This window comes from Canis lupus, chromosome 26 (genome assembly GCF_048164855.1).
Source record: "Canis lupus baileyi chromosome 26, mCanLup2.hap1, whole genome shotgun sequence".
Classification (NCBI taxonomy): domain Eukaryota; kingdom Metazoa; phylum Chordata; class Mammalia; order Carnivora; family Canidae; genus Canis; species Canis lupus.
Genome location: NC_132863.1, coordinates 42,176,860 through 42,196,174, shown reverse-complemented (window position 1 = coordinate 42,196,174; position 19,315 = coordinate 42,176,860). Strand labels below are relative to the sequence as shown.

At 43.2% G+C, this 19,315-nt stretch overlaps 1 protein-coding gene across 2 annotated transcripts in view; it reads right to left on the bottom strand.

Moving 5' to 3' along the window:
* DOK5 (docking protein 5) overlaps positions 1-15,804 on the bottom strand; it is a 152,627-nt gene extending 136,823 nt beyond the window's left edge. The window contains exon 1 of one of the 2 annotated variants that reach the window (XM_072801474.1): positions 15,417-15,804. In XM_072801474.1, the coding sequence (XP_072657575.1) occupies positions 15,417-15,482 (66 nt within the window). In that variant the 5' untranslated portion in view covers positions 15,483-15,804. The remainder of the gene's footprint in view (positions 1-15,416) is intronic. The other variant, XM_072801473.1, reaches the window with a different exon arrangement.
* Between the last annotated feature and the right edge of the window lie 3,511 nt (positions 15,805-19,315).

The following is a 19,315-nucleotide window of genomic DNA, read 5'->3' as shown; positions in this document are numbered from 1 at the left end:
TTAAATCTTTAAAAAAAAAAACAAAAAATATTCTTGCAAAAGATCATGCATCCTTCTTTGGAAGTCTGAGCTAAAGCTACAGATTTTCAATTACAGATCGGATCGTTGCAAGTTGAGTTTACTGGGAAGCAGATTCTAAGATTAGAATTCTGGGAGTTCAAAGAGGAGGGCTGGTACGCTCTCTACAATCCCTCTGAAGATTCCCCATCCACCCAGAGTCATCCCAAACTGGGCAGCTCTTGAGTGTGGGCTGTGCCCCAAGAAACAGGCTTGGCTTTTGGCCAGGTAACTCTCCTCAGCAGCAGTGTGGGGCTCAGCTGCAAGCTGTCTGTCTACACCACTCTAAGGGCTCCCAGCTGGAGAATGGAATGCTTTGGTCCCAAGGGGAGGGATCTCTGGGAGGCCCACTAAGATGCCTACTGCACAGGTCTAACCCAATCCCGGGCAACCTACAGTTAGGCAATGGATGCTGAAGTATCAAGCCCAATGGCAAAGGTCAAATATTCAAGGATCATGGTGGTATAAGAATTAGGATCCTGCTAAGTCTCCCAACTGGAATGTGAAGGACTGGGTAAAACCATGGAAGGTTCAGCACCTTCCCAGAAGGTCTACTGTTCAATGAAGCACAACCATAAAGTTAAGAGCTTGGAGGAATTCTTTAATTTGCTCATTGATTCAGTCATTGGTTGACTGATTCATTCACTCATTCACCAAACAGTCACAGAATTTCTATAAATGGGAAAAAGCAAGAAGCTGGACAAGAACAAGCTGTGCTCTTGTGGTGCTCACAGACCAGTGGGGGTAAAATCATCAAAGCCATATTCTCAAAACATGTATTTTGAAACAGCCACAAGTGTTAGGAAGAAACATGAGGCAGCACTGTCCAACAGAACTCTCTACAGTGATGGAAATACTCTGTATCTGTGCCACCCAGGATGGTAGCCACTAATTAATGTGGATATTGGACATTTGAAATGTGGCTAGTGTGACTAAGGAATTGAATTTTTTGATGTTTTATTTAATTTTACTTAATTTAAATGTAAAGGGATGCATGTGGTGAGCAGCTCCTCCCACCAGTGAGATGAGGGATGATGTTGGGCATCAGGAAAATCATTTCCAAATCAATGACATCCCAGCTGGGATTTTCAGGATGAGAGAAAAGTAGAGAAAGTAAAAGTAGGAGGGAGAACTTTCTAATCAATGAAACATCTTGTGTATGGGCAGTAATGAAGGAAGAGGCCAGCCAGTGGAAGAACTAAAAAGAGCATATTTGCCTTGAGTACTGATTTGGTGGTAAATGGATCTGAACACTGAGAGGGGCGGTATGAAGTATGGCAGGGTCTACATCACAGAGTGTCTCGAGTACATTACAGAATATTTATGTGTCGGGGGAAGTCATTTGAGAATATTTTAAAGTAGAGGTAGGGTAGGATTAGGTTTGATATTTTTTAGGTGATCAATTTGCAGTAAGCAGAAAAGATTTGGAGAGTGGAAGACTGAGCCGAGGAATGCCGGAAGGAGAACATCCTTCAAGAGTCACACACACACACACAGACACACACACACAAACACACACACACACAAGTCAGGACTGGTAGAAACAAGTACTGCACTCCTGAGCACTCTCAGTGGGAATACACCTGGTGCGACCTCTTTGAAGGAAAACTGGCTCTATTTACCAAAATTGTAAGGCACACCACTTTCCAAGAGAAACTCCTGTTTTAGGATTTGCCTTCAATACATAGTATCATTCAGACAGGTATGCACAAGGATGTTGACCGCTTTCCTGTTTATTCAGTAAAAATGAGATATGACTGTAAAGTGTCCACTAAGAGTGTTCACTAGGGAAATTGTGAAAACAGCCAAGTAAATGAACAATGGGCATCCACAAAAAGTGCTGAGAAGTGCTCCAACGTAAATTAGAAGGGACAGGGTACACACAACAATATTAAATATGATCCCATATGTGCAAAGCGAACTATACAGGGACACCCAGGTGGCTCAGTGGTTGAGCGTCTGCCTTCAGCCCAGGGCGTGATCCCGGAGTCCTGGGATTGAGTCCCGCATCGGGCTTCCTGCAGGGAGCCTGCTTCTCCCTCTACCTGTGTCTCTGCCTCTCTCTGTGTGTTTCTCATGAATAAATACATTCTTTAAAAAACAAAACAAACTATACAAAAACACCTGCATTTTTATGTATGTCTATGCACACACGTCTGCATACAAATAGACTAGAATCTGCCCAGAATGGTATACCTGGGAAGTGAGACAAGTCTGGAGTAGGAGAGAAGCTGCCTCGTCATTGTATTCTTTTGTGCATTGTTTTATTTATTTGCCATGTACATGTAATGTAAAACACTAGTTACAAAGAACTGACACACGTACACACAGAGATAGATCATCACAAAAGCCATCTTTTGATGTAGATAGAGTGGATTCCCTCCCTCCCTCCTTTCTTCCTTCCTCCCTCCTTCTACCCTCCCTCCCTCCCTCCCTTCCTCCCTCCCTCCCACCCTTCCTCCCTCCCTCCCTCTCTTCCTCTCTTCCTTCCTTTTTTCTTTCTTGCCAGATTTTCAACTCCATATTTTTGAAATTCAGGATAAATAGTAAATTTACAAAGTTGTCTGGTTTTGTTTGGGGCCTGACCAAACAGCACAACAGAATCCGAGTTTTCCCTGCTATTTCCACTCAGGAGGCTGATGGAGGGGGCAATGGGGAAGACCTTCCTGGAACAAAACAGAGTATTTCGTGTGCTTGGGCATGCTCTTCCCATCCACAACTGCACTCTGGCTCAGTGGTGGACAGGTGGCGAGACAGGAAGGACAAACATTAATACCCCCATCTTGCAGCAATGGAAGCTGAAGTGTGAGAAGTTCTGGTCACAGCAGGTGCCTGGCAGCACAAAAGAAAGGACAGGACAGGACAAAAGAAAGGCCTTTTTTTTTTAATGCCAGCCAGGTTTTTCTCCTCCACATGTCTGGCCTGCGCTGAGGACTGGACTTTGAAAACTATAAAAACGGCTGCAACCAAACATCACACAATGGAACTCCACTAACCTCTTGGAGTTTCTTGGGATTTATAAATAGATACATACAGTTTGCGTGAGGGTTACTATTTGCTTCATGATTTAATATACTGAATGTTATTGCAGGATTTAACTCATACTTAAATGTTTGCTGAGCTCCTACTATGTACCCAGACGTTATTTTAGCCACTGAGAATTGTGCCATTAACAAAACCGAAGATGCTACCCTCTTGATGCTTACAGGCAAAGCAGAAAAAAAGAGAGATAAATGAATAATTTAGAGAATTGTTACAGGGACGCCTGGTAGCTCAGCGGTTGGGCACCTCCCTTCAGCCCGAGGTGTGATCCCGGAGTCCTGGGATCGAGTCCCAGATCAGGCTCCCTGCAGGGAACCTACTTCTCCCTCTGCCTGTGTGTCTGCCTCTCTCTGTGTCTCTCATGAATAAATAAAATCTTAAAAAAAAAAGTTACAGTTGTGAGGAGTATGATCCTGGATGAAACAAAAAGGAGATGAGACAGAGAATACCCGAAGGGGACCACCTGCAACTGGATGGTCAACAGTTCTCTGGGGAGGTGACTTTCGAGCTGATGACTGGAGCCAGAGCCAGTCACCAAAGGGCATTACAGATAAAAGGAAGCAGTAGGTGCACAGGATATGCATGCAAAGAGCTTGTTATGTGAGGAACAGATTAGAGAGGAAAGGAAAGAAGGAAAGAGAAGCTCAGAGTGCCTGGGTGGCTCAGTCGGTTAAGCATCAAGTCTTGGTTTCGGCTCAGGTCATGATCTCAGGGTCGTGGGATGGAGCACCACATCCAGCCCTACACTCAGTGGGGAGTCTGCTTGTCTCCCTCTCTCTCTACCCCTCCCCCTGCTTGGTCTCTCTCTCTCTCTCTTTCTCTCTCGGAAATAAAATAAATAAATCTTTAAAAAAACAGATTAAGAGAAGCTCAAGATACTTGCGGTTCTTAATACCCAGGAACCACATAAATGGAATATTCAAAACTGCACCTATCAGTATGCATCTCATCCCGCCTCTCAGCCAGACCCACCTGAAACATCCGACAAGACTGACCAGGTTAATGAAAATATTAACCACATTAATCAATATATATGGGCTGCATTAGTCAGTACTCATTTATTTGATTTGGTAAACACCTTGTTAACCAATTTTCTGATCAAAATTATCAATTTTATAATTTTGTTTTTAGAATAAAAATTAAAAACACAATCACAGTTAACATATGATTTATTGTATCTTCTAAATGGAAGATTTCTGTGTAGCATTTCCCAGGAAGGTGCTTCTCTAATAAAGTAAATCATCTCGTCCATGTTTCTAAATCCTAGTAACAGCTACTTTTTGAGTACCACCCTAAACATAAGAGAGGCCTACAAAACTGAAAAGATTCTAATTCTATAAAATGGCCAAGAACTCAACCTCCGACTGAATTCTCAGAAAATCTATATATAAATGCATCCATCTTTCACTTGCTGGATTAGCAAAACCTTGAAAAAGCTCTCAAAGCATACTTTTGCAAGATGAGAGGAAACAGGCATTCTCATAGACTGCAGGGCAACTTCGATAAAACTTACATGTAAATACACTTTGGACACTAAGTCCCACTTCTAGGAATTTATTTACCAGTACACTCACCGCTGAGTAAGAGGAGGAGTCATCTGGGGCACTGCTTGTAACAGAGAAGAAAAAGAATTATTAAAATGTTCCACACAGACATAAAGCCTGGATTCAAACTCAGGCTCTGCTACGTACCAGCTGTGTGAGTTGGACAAAAACTTACCCACTCAGGCTCTCAGGCTTGTAATCTGTAAAGTGGGCACAAAAATACCTACTTTATGCCCATACTTAATAATAGATAAAGGAAGGAAGGAAAGAAGAATGAATAATCAAATAAATGTACACAATTTACACACTGGAATCCTGTCCAATTATTGAAAAGAATGATACATTACTGAATACAAAAACCAGAGCACAGAAGTGTATGTAATTATATACCGCACACACGTGCGCACACACATGCACACGCACAAAAAGCTACTTATACGTAGACTATTCTGGAAGAAACTATTCACGGTGGTTGCTTCTCGGAACTAGATTCCTGGGGACGAAGTTGAAAGGAAATCTTATTGTTCAATGTATAAATTTTGTACCTTGACCTGTACCATATATACATATTACCCATTACAAGAAGAAATCGAGTAAGATTTCATTTTAAGGGGGTCAGTCTAAACCTCCAGCATTAATTGCTCTATTCGCTGATACTGAATTTGCAGATTTCATACCAACAGCAATTATGAAAAATTCTAGAACATTCCAGCACTCCAGCACAAAATCTACCACAAAATTAGGTAGGATATAATTAGAATACCCCATTCTATTATTCTGACCTGCAGCAAATTCATCCATTCATTTGGCCAGCAAATATTGAACATTAACTGTGGGCAGAGAGCTGGGGTATACACCGTGAACAAGGTAGCTAAGGTCTTTGGCCTCATACAACTTACACCCTAGTAGGAGAAGAAATAACCTACAAAAATATTATGAAGAAAAATATCTGACACAAAAGTTAAGAAAATCTAAAAATCCTATGCATACTCTTAAATTAGAACAATACTCTAGAGGGATGTGAGGAAAAGACTTTTTAGATGTGGTGGTCATGGCAGGTTGCTCTGAGGCAGGAATTATAAAGTTAAAATCTGGAGACCAAGAGAGAGCGGAGCAAGAGAAAATCAGAGAGAAGAAGAGCCATTAATGGAGATCTATTCAAACCCGTGAAGGCCTCTCAGGGCAAACTCCCCGGGAAATGTTCCTTTCAAACCTCACTTCACACCACATTTTACATCTGAATTCATGGATGTTGAGAACTAGACCAGTTTCATAACATCTAGAATTGGGGCCAATGTTGTTAGAATACAACTCAGACCCAAAAAGTGGTTCTTCTGCAAATTAGCCAAAGTATCCGCATTATTTACAGATGAAAACCTGGAACCCTAAAGAAATTGTTCCTGTGAAGAGTTAATTTTGCTAGGGGATTCAAAGAAGTATGATTTCTTGAAGGTTTTTAAAATACATTTCTTTTATTGATTTAACACGTGGTCTTAAGACAATAAAATGCATTTTATTGCTTACCTAAACAGCGCAACTTGTACTAAGGAAAAGCTCTGAAATCAAACTAGTGTTTTTAATTTGAGTTAGTCCATTCATCAGACCGCCTTATTTTTCTTTCTGTTAACCACTAAAGTATTCATTGTAAATATGAATGAAGAGAAGACAAAATAAACGTTTGGGCAAATTTGAGATAAATTTGTGGGAGTTCTTAGGGTGAGAATTGACATGTATACTGTGGTGATACCAGATGGAAGTTTCTTGAGAGGATGGTATTGAGGACATGGGATATTTTTTCTTAGGACTCAATTTTTAAAGTATTTTTATAAAATTGAGCCTAATGGTCACTGTAAGTTTTACATGCAAGGGCTACAAAACCTACTGAAGAAGAGAAGTACAATTGTCGTGAGTCTCCCAAGCTCAGCCATGCATTGGCCACCACTTGGACTTGTTGCCATATCTGAGTTAAACCACCTAACTTCATACTTTTGCCACTCTGTGCCACCTGCACTGTGAGCTAGTTAACCATTAAATAACATTACTTTTTAAATTAAATAAGCTTATTTAAAGAGAAAACTATACTTTTTTATCTTAAATGGAAAACCAATATCACGTGAAGGTAAATGTAAAATTTAATGCCATATAAAGTTAATGAACACAATAAAACATAAGATTGCTAGAAGAAGCCTCTGCACCTAAGTATGGATTTCTCTCTTAAAAGGCATTCAGGGAGTGCCTGACTGGCTCATGGGCAGAGCGTGAGACTTTTGATCTCGGAGGTGTAAGTTTGAACTCCATGTTGGGTATAGAGATTACTAAAGTTAACAGCAAAGGAAAGTAAAATGCCTTCTGTTTTTCATTACCAAAGCCATGACTCTTCTGCTGAGATGAGTAAATTAACTTCTACCAGCTTATTGTTCTTACAGATGAACAAAAAATATCACCTCAGTCTTTCAACAATACAAAAATAAAAATCAACATTCTCTCCCTCACCATTCATTAATTTCCTACAATCATGAGTCAGACACAGGATTAAGAGTTTGATATACTTATCTTTTATGAGAAATATATTACTACCCTCATTTTTGTACATGATGAAGTAAAATTTCAGAAAGAATATGCAATTTCCCTCAAAGCCATAGAGTCAGTAAGTGGTCAAGGTGAGATCCAAGCTAAAGTGTGAGTCTCAAATGTATGCTATTTCCATCATGGAAAAGATAATGCATCAATTCAATTATGAAAGGAAGAAAAAGAAGGAAGGAAGGAAGGAAGGAAGGAAGGAAGGAAGGAAGGAAGGAAGGAAGGAAAGAAAGGTAGATTGTGGTAGCTACTGTCAAAATTATCCTAAATTTCATATCAAAAGACAAAGGAACTAGAATACCTAAAACAATTTTGAAAAAGAAAAGTAAAGTAGGAGAAATCAGTCTACCCTGTTTCAAGACTTACTCTATAGCTACACATATAGACATATACAGACATACTACTGCATATATACAGGCACACAAAGCAATGGAACAGAATAAAGGACTTAAGAATAGAAACCTATAAATATGCTCAGTGTAGAGAAGATAGCCTTTCCACAAAGGGTGCTGCAGCAATTGGCCACCATAGGCAAAAAATGAACTTAAACCTAAATGTGCAACTTACATAAAAATTAACTCAAATGAATTTTGGGCTTAAATGTAAAAGGTAATACTCTAAAACATCTAGAAAAAAATGTCGGGGATCTTGAGCTGGCCAAAGTGTTAGTACCAAAACCATGATCCATAAAAGCAAAAAGGGAATAAATTAGATTTCACCATAATTAAAAACTTTGGCTCTAGGAAAGACTTTGTTGAGAAGATAGTAAAGAAAAAAAAAAAGAAGATAGGAAAGATAAACTACCTAATGAAAGGAAACATTTGAGAACCACATGTCTGAAAGGATTGATATCTAGAATATATAAAGAACATTCAAAACTCAACAATTAAAAGACAAATGTCCTAACTGGAAAATGGGCAAAAGACATGAACAGGTATTTTACCAAAATGTATGTCCAGATGGCAAATAAGACATGAAAAGATGCTCAACATCGCTACTTATTAGGGAAATGTAAATCAAAACCACAACGAACTATCACTACACATACATCAGAATGTCCAAAATAAAAAATAGCAAGGACACCAAAAGCTGATGACAACATCATGTGATGGCATGGACACAGAGAAACTGGATCAGATGTTCCTGGTGTGAATATCAATGGTACAAACACTGTGAAGAGCAGTTGGGCAGTTTCCTAAAAAAATTAGACATGCAAATACCCATATCATCCAGCCCTGGCACTCCTGAGCATTTACCTAGAGGAATGAAAACCTACATTCCTCTAAAATCTGAACACAGACATTTATATAGAACTGGAAACCACCCTAAATATCCTTCAATAGTTGAATGGCTAAGCAAACTTTGGACCATCCATTCCATGGGACACTGTTTAGCAATAAAAGAAGAAATGAACCATGATACCCACAACAATTATGACAATTCCAGAGAATTCTGCTGAGTAAAAAAAAAAAAAAAAAAAAAAAGATCCAAATCCCAAAAGGTTACACACCATATGGCTCCATTATATAATATTCTCAAAATGATAAAACCACAGAAATGGACAACAGATTAGTGGGTTTTAGGGCTTTAGGGTTGTGGGAGGGGGAGCAGGAGGGGAAACTATAAAAGAACAACAGGAAGGACCTATGGTGAGGGAATGTTCTGTCTCTTGACGGTACCAAAGTCAGTATCCTGGTTGCAATATTCACTGTACATTTGAAGGATGTTACCGTTGGGAGAAACTGGGTATGAGAGATCTCTCTGCATTATTTCTCACTGCATGTGAGTCTACTATTATCCAAAAATTTTAAAACTTTTCATTTAAAAAATGAGACAGTGGTTCTTAACCTTTTGGAAGTTGTAAGGCGAGGGAGGTGAGAGGCCTTGGGAGCAGAGCGTTCCGGACTTCCATGAGAATCTGATAAAAGCTATAAAGCATCACCCCAGAAAGGTCACTTGCGTTCTATCCCCAGAGCCTACTTAAAGGACTCCACTCAAGAACATAATACACACAAGCTAACATTTATGTTCTCTGGGAACTGGGGCGTGAAGAGAGACTTAGAACACTAGTAAAATAAAGACAACCCCCCAACTGCTTGGCAAAGATCAGCTTCCAGATACTTATTCAAAATTTAGCCATCTGCATCCTAGAAAGAAGCTATTTTAAAACTTCAACATTCACACATATCTGTGGCATTTCTAAACTCACAATTTCATTTTGAATTTCAAAGGAACAGGGGTTGCAGGAGGGAGGCATCATAATCTCTTCCTGGCTGAGAATCTCCAAAGGCTTAATTTCCACCCAACTGGAATCAAATTCCTGGACTTAAGAGGGAAATCAAATTTGACCTTCTTCATTTCACAAAAATGGAACAGGGAGATTTCTGCAGAGATCCTTGTCCTTTGGTATCTGATCTGTCACTCAGACTAACTCATCTTTAAGTATAGCGAACATATTAATCTCATGTTAACAATACAAGTCCAAAAACAGACTGTCAATCCCTGTAGGACAGTGACTGGACCTGTCATTCAAGGTGGTTCACCCGGATCTTATACTAGCATGCACTCAATGAACATCTGATGAATGATAAAACAAATGGAAGCAAATATAGTCCACATCTTAAAATACCCAAGGTAATGATTTCCCACCAAAATTACAGTGCTGCTTAAGAAATAAGTATTTCTAGTCAATGAATGAATATGACTTAAAAAATACATTGGCAGATGTGGGGAAAATCATCCCATCAGTAATTTGGTTTATGTCTACACACGAAGTCACTAAATTGGCCAGTCTTTGCTTATGTCGGTTTTGGGAAAGATGATTAAAAGCTGGCTTTCTGCACAATTAATCATTATGTCCACACAGACCATCAAATAAAGATGACTAAAATACCAGCTGGAAAGTACTTCTGACATGGAAACTGGAGAAGTCGATTCACATGGGGCCAAGACACTGAGTGGTCTTGACACAGGCATGTGTATTCAGTGTATGTGACCATAAATTTCACCACTGCAAAATTATCCCCAAAGCCTCTTTGTCATGAGGAGGAAAAACAGTGCTCCATGTATCTTACTGAATAGTTGAATTTTGATGTTATGACTATAACTTTGTCAAGGTCCTATAAAAATGGTGGATCCTCTATGGCTCTTCTATGGATCCAAAAACCCTAAAGGGGAATACTACAGCTGTTTTGGCATCTGGGTCAGGTCAAACAGGGAAACAAAGGAGTGAAAAAAATACTTCTGCCTAAAATCTGGCCATTAACTAACCAATTTTTCAAATCCATTCTCTACCACCCAAGACAAAGACCCTCAAATTAACAGGAATACTTCCTAGTCTGATGAGCTCATTCAAACTGATGTTTCATGGAGATGAGTTTCTTAGTCTCTGATTATCTTTGTCATTTATCTAAGGATCATGAAAATCTTACAAAGGCTAATATTCCTCCTATACCCAGCATCATTGCCAAGCAAAATTTGTGCTTGTACATTAACTACTGAATACGTATTTTGTTTTCCTAACCAAACAGCAAGTTCTTCAAGGATGAGAGCTATTGCGGTAGAAGCAGTAAACATAATAACCACCTAAGCCTCATCATCCCTAACAGCCCTGGTAGTGAGAAAGGGCAGTAATGAACATGAATTGGGTTTCCAATGTGTCAAGCATTGTGTGGAGCCCTTTACAAGGATCATCTATTAGGTGGGTACCAGGAGTCTGCTTATTAGAGTAATGCTTACAAATGGTAAAGAGCTCACCAAAAAGCCACATAACTAGCTGCTGACCTAGGATGTTAACAGTCTCATGTCAAAGTGTATGCTTTTAAACCAGTTTGCAGTGATGGATTTATTCATTCACTCAAGAAATCTTCATCAGGAAGACTGTCGATTAAGTGCTGGGCACTGTTCCAGCACTGGGGTTCAGCTATAATTAAAAGATAGAGAAGTCACAGCCCTCGTGGAGCCTCTTGTGTTGCTACTTGGGGGATACAGGCAATCAACATGTAAAATAAACAGACCAGTACGTGAGGGGATGATAAGTCTAGAGAGAAGAAATGGAAGGGATATGGGGGAGGAGAAATAGAAGAAGATAAGGGGGAGAAGGAAGCAAGAAATAAAAGTAAGCATCTGGAAGGCCTCAGTGGGCAGGTGGCATTTGAGGAAAGACTGAAGAAGATGAGGGAGCTGGGTGGGAAGAGGTACCTGGGGGAACAGCATTCCAAACAGAGGGAACAGCAAGAAAAGGTTCTGAGTCAGCACAGGGCCTCTGAGCCCATCTAAGGCTCTTCCCCTGAATTGCATGGAAAGGCGTTGGCGGCTTGAGCAGTCAGGGGGACAAATTAGGAGATTTTTTACAATATTACAGGTAGGAGATGATTGGCACTTGGGCCAGAATGGTAGTGGCAGCTAGTATGAAAGTCAGATTGTAGATATATTTCAAGGATAGAGCCCACAGGATCTCCTGATAGATTGGTTGTGAGGAAAGAGATAAGAACAGGCAGAAAGAGGTAAGAACAGAGGTTTGTTTGCTGTGTGCTTGCTTGCCTGATTAATTTTTACCAGGGCAACTAAAATGTTGGGACCTCTAGTGGCTGAGATGCAGACTTCAGGAGAAGCAGGTTTGGATGAAACAATCAAGGGTTTGGATGCATTAAATTTGAGATTGTTAGACAACCAGATAGGGATGCAGGCTAGACGGGAGAAGAGGCTTTTGTTGTGTAAGAGCATCGAGAGCAGTCGAGAGACTACATGTAGATGAAGTGAATAGGTCTGAATTTAAACTCTGAGACATGCATGGCAATTATTGATTAGAAATCCTCTTTGTTGCAACGGAGGAAACCAAGTGAGGACAGTTATATGACACCATCTAAGCCATACACTCAGTCAGGTTAATGATGTGCAAATCGTCTGATTCACCATCCGGCTAAGAATACATTTTTAGTGCCTTTTGTGGATTAGCTAGATGACTGCAGACAATTACTCCCTCCCCCCTCTGGCAGAGGCCCCCAAATTGAGACACAGACATTCCTGTATACTGCACCAAGGGCGCAGCTTGAGACTTTCATGAACCAATGGAGATTATGCTGGAGAATGCAGATGGAAAGATAGTGAAACTTTTGAGTTAAAGGAGTTGAATTCCATTCAGCCTTCTGATGTTTACAGAAAAAAGTAAGTCTCTAGGTAAAACGATTGCTTAATCACTTAAACTATATAGGATCTCGACTAAAAGTGACCATTTATCTTTGATTCATGTGAATGGAGATAGTCTTAAAATGTCTCTGTCCCACTGTAAAATCACTTAAACGTATAGAATTTGTAAAAACTTTATTCAGTGAAAACATCTAGATCTGAAAAAAAAAAGAACATTTATGCCATTAGACAGTCCCAGACAGAAAGATATCTATAATCCCCACAACCTTCTAAAAATCCTAACTCACCTTTGATTATACCAAACAAATAATACAATCGGAACCAATGCTCTGCTTTCACTACATTTCCACAGATACGATCTTAGTCAATACTTCCAACATTATGAAATAATGTTCATTGTACAGATTAGAAAACTGAGGCCGAGAGAGGTCAAGGTCACGGAGCTAACGAGTAACAGCAAAATTGGCTCTTTCCTCCTTTTCCAAGTCTGAGGGAGCATTCCTTGGCACAACAGCTGCTTACCACGAAATGTTGTTTTCTTGTTTAATTATAAACCCTCCCAAACATGGTTCTAATCCACAGACATTTGTCTGGATTCCATTAATAAAATGACTCTGTCATATTAGTTCCTCAAGAGGCTTAGGGACCGCAAAGTCACACATCACCCTGTAGTTCAACGCACGCATGGGTGCCTACTCTGAACCAGAAGTAATGCCCGAGCCCTGGCTTAGACTGACACACAGCACATGTAGGTCTAGGCAACATGCAGCCTGGATTAACACCACGAACACTGCTTTCTTTGGACAGAGGGTCCCTGTGCCATTCGCTGAAGCGTTCTTTCCCATGACTTGGGGCCTCCATGAAAACTTCAGTCTGCAGTGTTTTCCGACAACTCTGCTATCAGCCCCTTTCATATGCATAAATCATTACATCAAAAGAAGACTTTAAAAAAACTGGTTAACTGGTGATGAAACTAACGTTAATAAATAAGAGTAGATTTTGTTGATTAGGTCTTTGACCTTTCTCTCCATGAGCAATAACCATCATTCCATAGACGCTCTAAAATCCACTTGAGTATTAACACAAAGTGAATAAATCCCGAGAAAGTAGACTGCTCGCTGGCATCCAACATCCAACGCGTACAATATAAAATGAACACAAAGTAAAGTATATTTCCTTTCCTTCTGCTTCAAATATCTGTCTGTAAACATTGGCACACATATAGGACCATATTATGTCAGCTGTAATAATATAGAAAAATAATCTCAATTACCATAAACTAGAAAGTTATGGTAACTAGTCTTTCAAATAAATCACCACGTGTCACAATTTGGCATACACTCCGATCCTTATGAATAATTCACATTTTGTGCATTAATAATGCATGTCTTCTTCCTACTGGAATGCTCCCTAAGGCAGAATGGATGTCTCTTATCAATTTCCTCAATTGACATGATGGAGTAAATCTAAAATTAGAATGGTGTTTTTCATGCTCCCGTTAAAACTGTAACAGTTCAGCTGACCCATAAGGTTATCAAAAACATAAAGCTCCTATTATCTCTTGCCCTTTGCATGGGAGTCACTAGGTTAAGCACCCTAACAATAGTTGCTCCTGCTGATGAGAATATGTGGATAGCAGAAAAGATCAAAGAAACTTGCACAGGGCCAATAGGGATTGGTTTGCCCTATTACATTTCTTCCTAATTGTATACGTACCTATTCACAATAACACGGGACATAATTGCTAAAACACGGTCACCAGCAGGGACAAAAAGCAAGCAAGCAAGCAAAGGGTCCAAACAAATCAGGCAAGAGTTTCTAATAATTACAAATGTTTCCTGGCGTCCTCTCTAGCTGGTTACCACTGTGAGATTTCTTTTCAATTTTCAGGAAAATTACCCAGCACGTCAAAAAGTACAAAGAGCAAGGAAGAGGAAGGTGCCAGTGACCTGTATTTGTGGAGACAGACTTTCAGGTTGTCACCGTAACTGTACTCTCGGTGTGGTCACTGCACAGTGGTGCTGATATCATCACTAAAGTAAACTTTCCGCCCCCCCCCCCAATCCGGACACCCAAACACACACCATAAACGAAAACAGCAACAACACTTGACACAAGGCAAAGAGAATGGAGGTAGGTTGGAATGGGGGTGGGTGGGTGGGAGGGGGGATCATTCCAGCATCGTCCCCAGTCTGGAGAATTCCTTCACCATCACTCAACCTCAAAGAGATGCAGAATGAGTTCTCTCTGAAGCCCTATCAATGAAGAGCAAAGGGAAAGGGGGCAAAAGAGAGGGAGTTTTCAGAGAGGAGCCACCCCTATGCCAGCCTCTGTCCCCTGCAAATACCCTCAGGTTCATTCATCCTTCCTTGCGGTACCTCTATTTAAGGGAGCATTTGCTCTGTGCCACGTATCCTGTTCCACCCTAAATAAGCTCCCAGTGGTATTGCAGCAGCAGAAATCCGCCACCCGGATGGGGACCAGAGAGAATCAGGTCCGGGCATCCACCCCAACGGGCCTGGCCGGAGGCCAACACCTGGGACCGAGGTGGGTCATCGTCCAGGAGTCGGGCCAGAGACCTCTGGCTCTGCGGGCAGCAGTTCCAAACAGGGGTCAGAGGGTCACTGCCCTTGCGCCCCCCGAGGGCGCCTGGCCCCGGTTCTCGGCCGCCCCCCCCACCATCCCCCGGAAAAGTTAAGTTGGCGGCGAGCGGGAGGAGGGGGCACCGGGGGCATCGGGCAGGGGTTCTCAGCTCCAACTCCCTCGGCTCCCGGGAAACATCTATCTCCAGGAGACGGGCTCCAGTGGCTCCAGGAGCCAACACGCGGCCACCGCCAGAAAGCCAAGTCATCCGAGAGATAAAGATAGATGCATGACGGACCCGGCGGTGTGGCCCGGGCGGGGAGCGCCCAGCGCGGGTGGCCGGCGCGGCCCGGGATCCCCCTGCAGCCTCGGGGATGCTGGCGACGGATGGAGACCATCGACCGCACCGGCAGAAGGGAAGAGGGGGGGAAAAAGGAAAAAAGAAAAAGGATCGATCCTTACCCCTAGGCGTCTGCTCCGGATCCTCACGTACCCTTGCTTCACTATGTCGTTAAAATTGGAAGCCATCCCGGGAGGGCAGCCGGTGACCCGGTCCCCCAGGCGCGCGCACCCCGAGTGGCTCGGGCGCGGGTTAAGGGCAGGGTCGCGGGACGACGCCGGGGTGGAGGAGGAGGAGGAGGAGGAGGAGGAGGTGGGGAGGTGGGGGGTGGGGGGAGAAAGTTGAGAAGGCGGAGCTGCTTGGGCTGCGGCTCGGCGCGGCTTTAGGAGGCGCGCATCACTTTGCGCCCCCAAAGCCTGGAAGTGGGCGGCCGGCTCGCAGCCACTTTGGGGGAGCGCGGGGAGCGCAGCGCCGAGGCGAGGCTGGAGCGCGGCGTCAGCTGACTCATGGGCCTGCCTGCCGGGAGGAGGAGCGGCGGCGGCTCGGGGCTCCAGCCCTGCCTCTTCCCGGGGCCGGGAGCTGGAGGGGTGGGGAGGGAGGGGAGGAGGGGGGAGGAGGGGGGAGGAGGGGGTTGGAGGAGGGGCGCGAGCTGGAGGACGGAGAGGAGGTGGTGGCGGAGGGAAGAGAAGGAGGAGGTGCAGGGGTGGGGGAGGAGGTGCAGGGAAGAGGAGGAGGAGGGCAGCGCAGGGGTGAGGCCCCCCCAGGAGGAGGAGCCCCGCGCCTCCCAGCGCTGGGCCCTGCGCCCACCCCACCCCACCCCATGCAGACTCACAGGACCGCGCTCGCACCTCTCCCCTCCTCTCCAGCCCACCTGGCCCGACCCGCCTCCCCTGCTCCTGCCCCTGCCCTGCCCCTGCCCATTCCCCCCGGACCCCGCACCCCGCGGCCAGCCTGCGGAGATAACGCCCCCCCTCTTCTCGCTCAGGTGGCTGATTTTAAGGGGGAGGGGAAATTGCACTTCTCATCCCCCCCCCCCCCCCCCCCCCCCCGCAAAGGGCTGATTTTTACCTCTGGGCGGGGCGGGTGTCTGGGGAGGCGGTGTGGCCGCCCTTAGCCTTGACCTTGGCCTGGGGGAGGAGGGATCTTGCCAGGCTCAAGCTACAGAAGAGTTCGTCCAGTTTTCTAGGCACCCTGCGCCCCAGCTCTCCGTGAAATCATCCGCTACGTTTTCCTTGTTTGAGCCTCTCTTTCCCGCCCCAACGTTAAATTTCCCAAGGGCTAACACTTGGCCTCGTTAAGATGTGAACCCCCAAAGCCTAGTCCAGAGCAGGTGCTTTTTTTTTTTTTTTTTTTTTTTTTTTTTTTTTTTTTTTTTTTAATATTTTTTTTAATTTTTATTTATTTATGATAGTCACAGAGAGAGAGAGAGAGGCGCAGAGACACAGGCAGAGGGAGAAGCAGGCTCCATGCACCGGGAGCCCAACGTGGGATTCGATCCCGGGTCTCCAGGATCGCGCCCTGGGCCAAAGGCAGGCGCCAAACCGTGGCGCCACCCAGGGATCCCCAGAGCAGGTGCTTGATGAATTCTGAGTGCCCCCCCGCCGCAGGGCTCTAAGCCTCATGCCCGCATTAACTCACTTAAACCCCCCTGTACCTCATGAAGTGGGGCCTCCCTTATGTAAATACCAGGCCCATATTTATGCCCCGGGAGCCTAGCAGTAGAGCAGATCCTCAGAACCATGAAGGGATGCCACGTGTAGAATAAGATGAAAAGGGGCACAGATTTCGCACTCACTGCCCCTGACTGCACCCCGTCACCCCCAAGCATGCTTGAGTTGATGCCCCGCTGACCTTTACCGGGCACCAGGCTTCTAGGCATTGTCCTAATCCTGTTAAAAACATAAGGAGATATCTACGATCGCTCACATTTTATGGAAACTGAGGCTCCAACAAATTGAGACGTGCCCCAGGTCCCACAGGACAGGGACTGAAGGGAGATGGGTGTGATCACAATGTTGCTGGTCAACACCGTCCCATAGCCCTTCTGAAGAGCAGCTGTCATGAAGGGAGGGAGTTTCCTTCCTTTCCAAGGAAGAGCTTTCTAATCATCTGCTCTTATCCACAAAGACAGCAGCTGAAATGGATAGTTCTTGTTCACCAGAGGTGACCAGACCGAGGCTGGATGAGCAACGGTCAGAGAGATGGAGAAGAAAGTTCACTTAGGGAGTGGATTATTTGACCTGATGAAATTTGAAGACCTTTCAACTCTAAGATTATATAAATTTTTCCTTTCCGGCCAAGAATACTGGCCTTTCATTAGTTTGGTTTGGTAGGCATCAGTTAAAGAGAATGTCCCAAGAATGTGTCATAGGAGGGCTGAAACTAAATTGGGACAATCAAAAGGCAAATATTCTGGGAGGAGAACTCTTTTTGCTATATAGTAAATCATTAGCTCGGTCACTGTGTTGCCATTGGATATAAGTGATGTTTTAAGTTTAAATCTCTCAAAAATAAAAAATAAGTTTAAATCTCTCACCAAACAAAAATGAAATGATAAAAATCATTTGGTGAGTTTTTGAAGGCTTTGAACTTAAAAAAAGAAAAGAAGAAAAGAAAAGAAAAGAAAAGAAAAGAAAAGAAAAGAAAAGAAAAGAAGAAAAGAAAAGAAAAGAAAAGAAAAATGCTGTCCATGGTTGCCATGAAACAGACGTGTTCTTGGAAGGCAGTTGTCCAACACATCTCTGTAGACCAAATCAACAGTATCACTGAAACAAAGGATGAAGGAAATGAGGCATAAGGGCCTACAAGTGAATGGCTCAAGATAAAAGAAATAATTACTGACAGAATCTGAAACTGAGAAATCCACCCCATGATAATTAATCTTGAGTATGATCCACATCCATAAATAATTAAGCGAGACGTGAGGAAACTAGAATCAAACTAGGAAATATCAAGCTAGGTTGTGAAAAGACAAGGGATTTTTTTTTTTTTTAATCGCAGGGCTGAACTCAGGATACAGTTTTATTTGTTTGTTTCATGTTAAGTCAAACTGTTAAACTTGGAAAATACACAGACTGTACTATTCACGGGAAGGACAGCCACTTGCACTTGTCCAAAACGTGTAATACACAACCATGGCAGGAGAGGAAAGGAGGAATTCAGAGATGTTCAAGGTAAGTGGTGCTTGTAGAGTTGCCCAGTGCACAACTCACACAACTATACACTGCCAAACAGACGTAATGCCGAATACAATTCAGTCTCCCTGGGGATAAATGTGACACACACGAAAAATCATTATTTTAATCCCTGTTTTAAACTCAATTTCTGACACTTCGAGCTTATTCGTAACATGCATTTCTGTTTCCTCAGCACCCAAACTCCCTTCTGCCAACAGTGGTCATCATGCTCATTTTGAGCGTACTTAATCCCCGGTTACGGGTCTAAGCTGGGGGAGTAAGAGTTGATTGTATTGAAATGAAATGAGCATGAGTTTAAAATGAATTACACGTAGTAGTACTTTTCTCTTACTTGGACATCTTGTTGATATGAAACAAAACTCTGTCACGAATTGAATAGGAGTTTCTAACTATCACATGGCAATGCCAGAAATTATTCCCAAGTTTCCCTACTCCGATATCTTCAAAGTGGAAACCCCCTCTAGCTTGAAACATGAATGACTCATGCCATTCCCTCTGTACTCCAGTCAACCAATTATCACCATCATCGCTATTATAAAGCCCTTTTGGACAGAAGATGATGTGCAGACGTCCAGGGGCTTTTGCACGTCTCCAGAGTGGCTGATGGGCTCCCAGGCTTCACCCAAGGAGGCTCTACTTTCCCCAAGCACCGCAGAGCACCAAGGCTGAGGCCGAAATGGCACTTGTCCAGTATCTTTACCAAAAATAGCTTGAGCCTTGGCCCCATTGCCTGCTGCTCTCAGTGGGAGAGTCACAGAAACAGGCAGCCTTCCCTCTGGCAAGGTGAGCCGGCGCCGATGACAGTGATTTGGCTCTCACCGAGG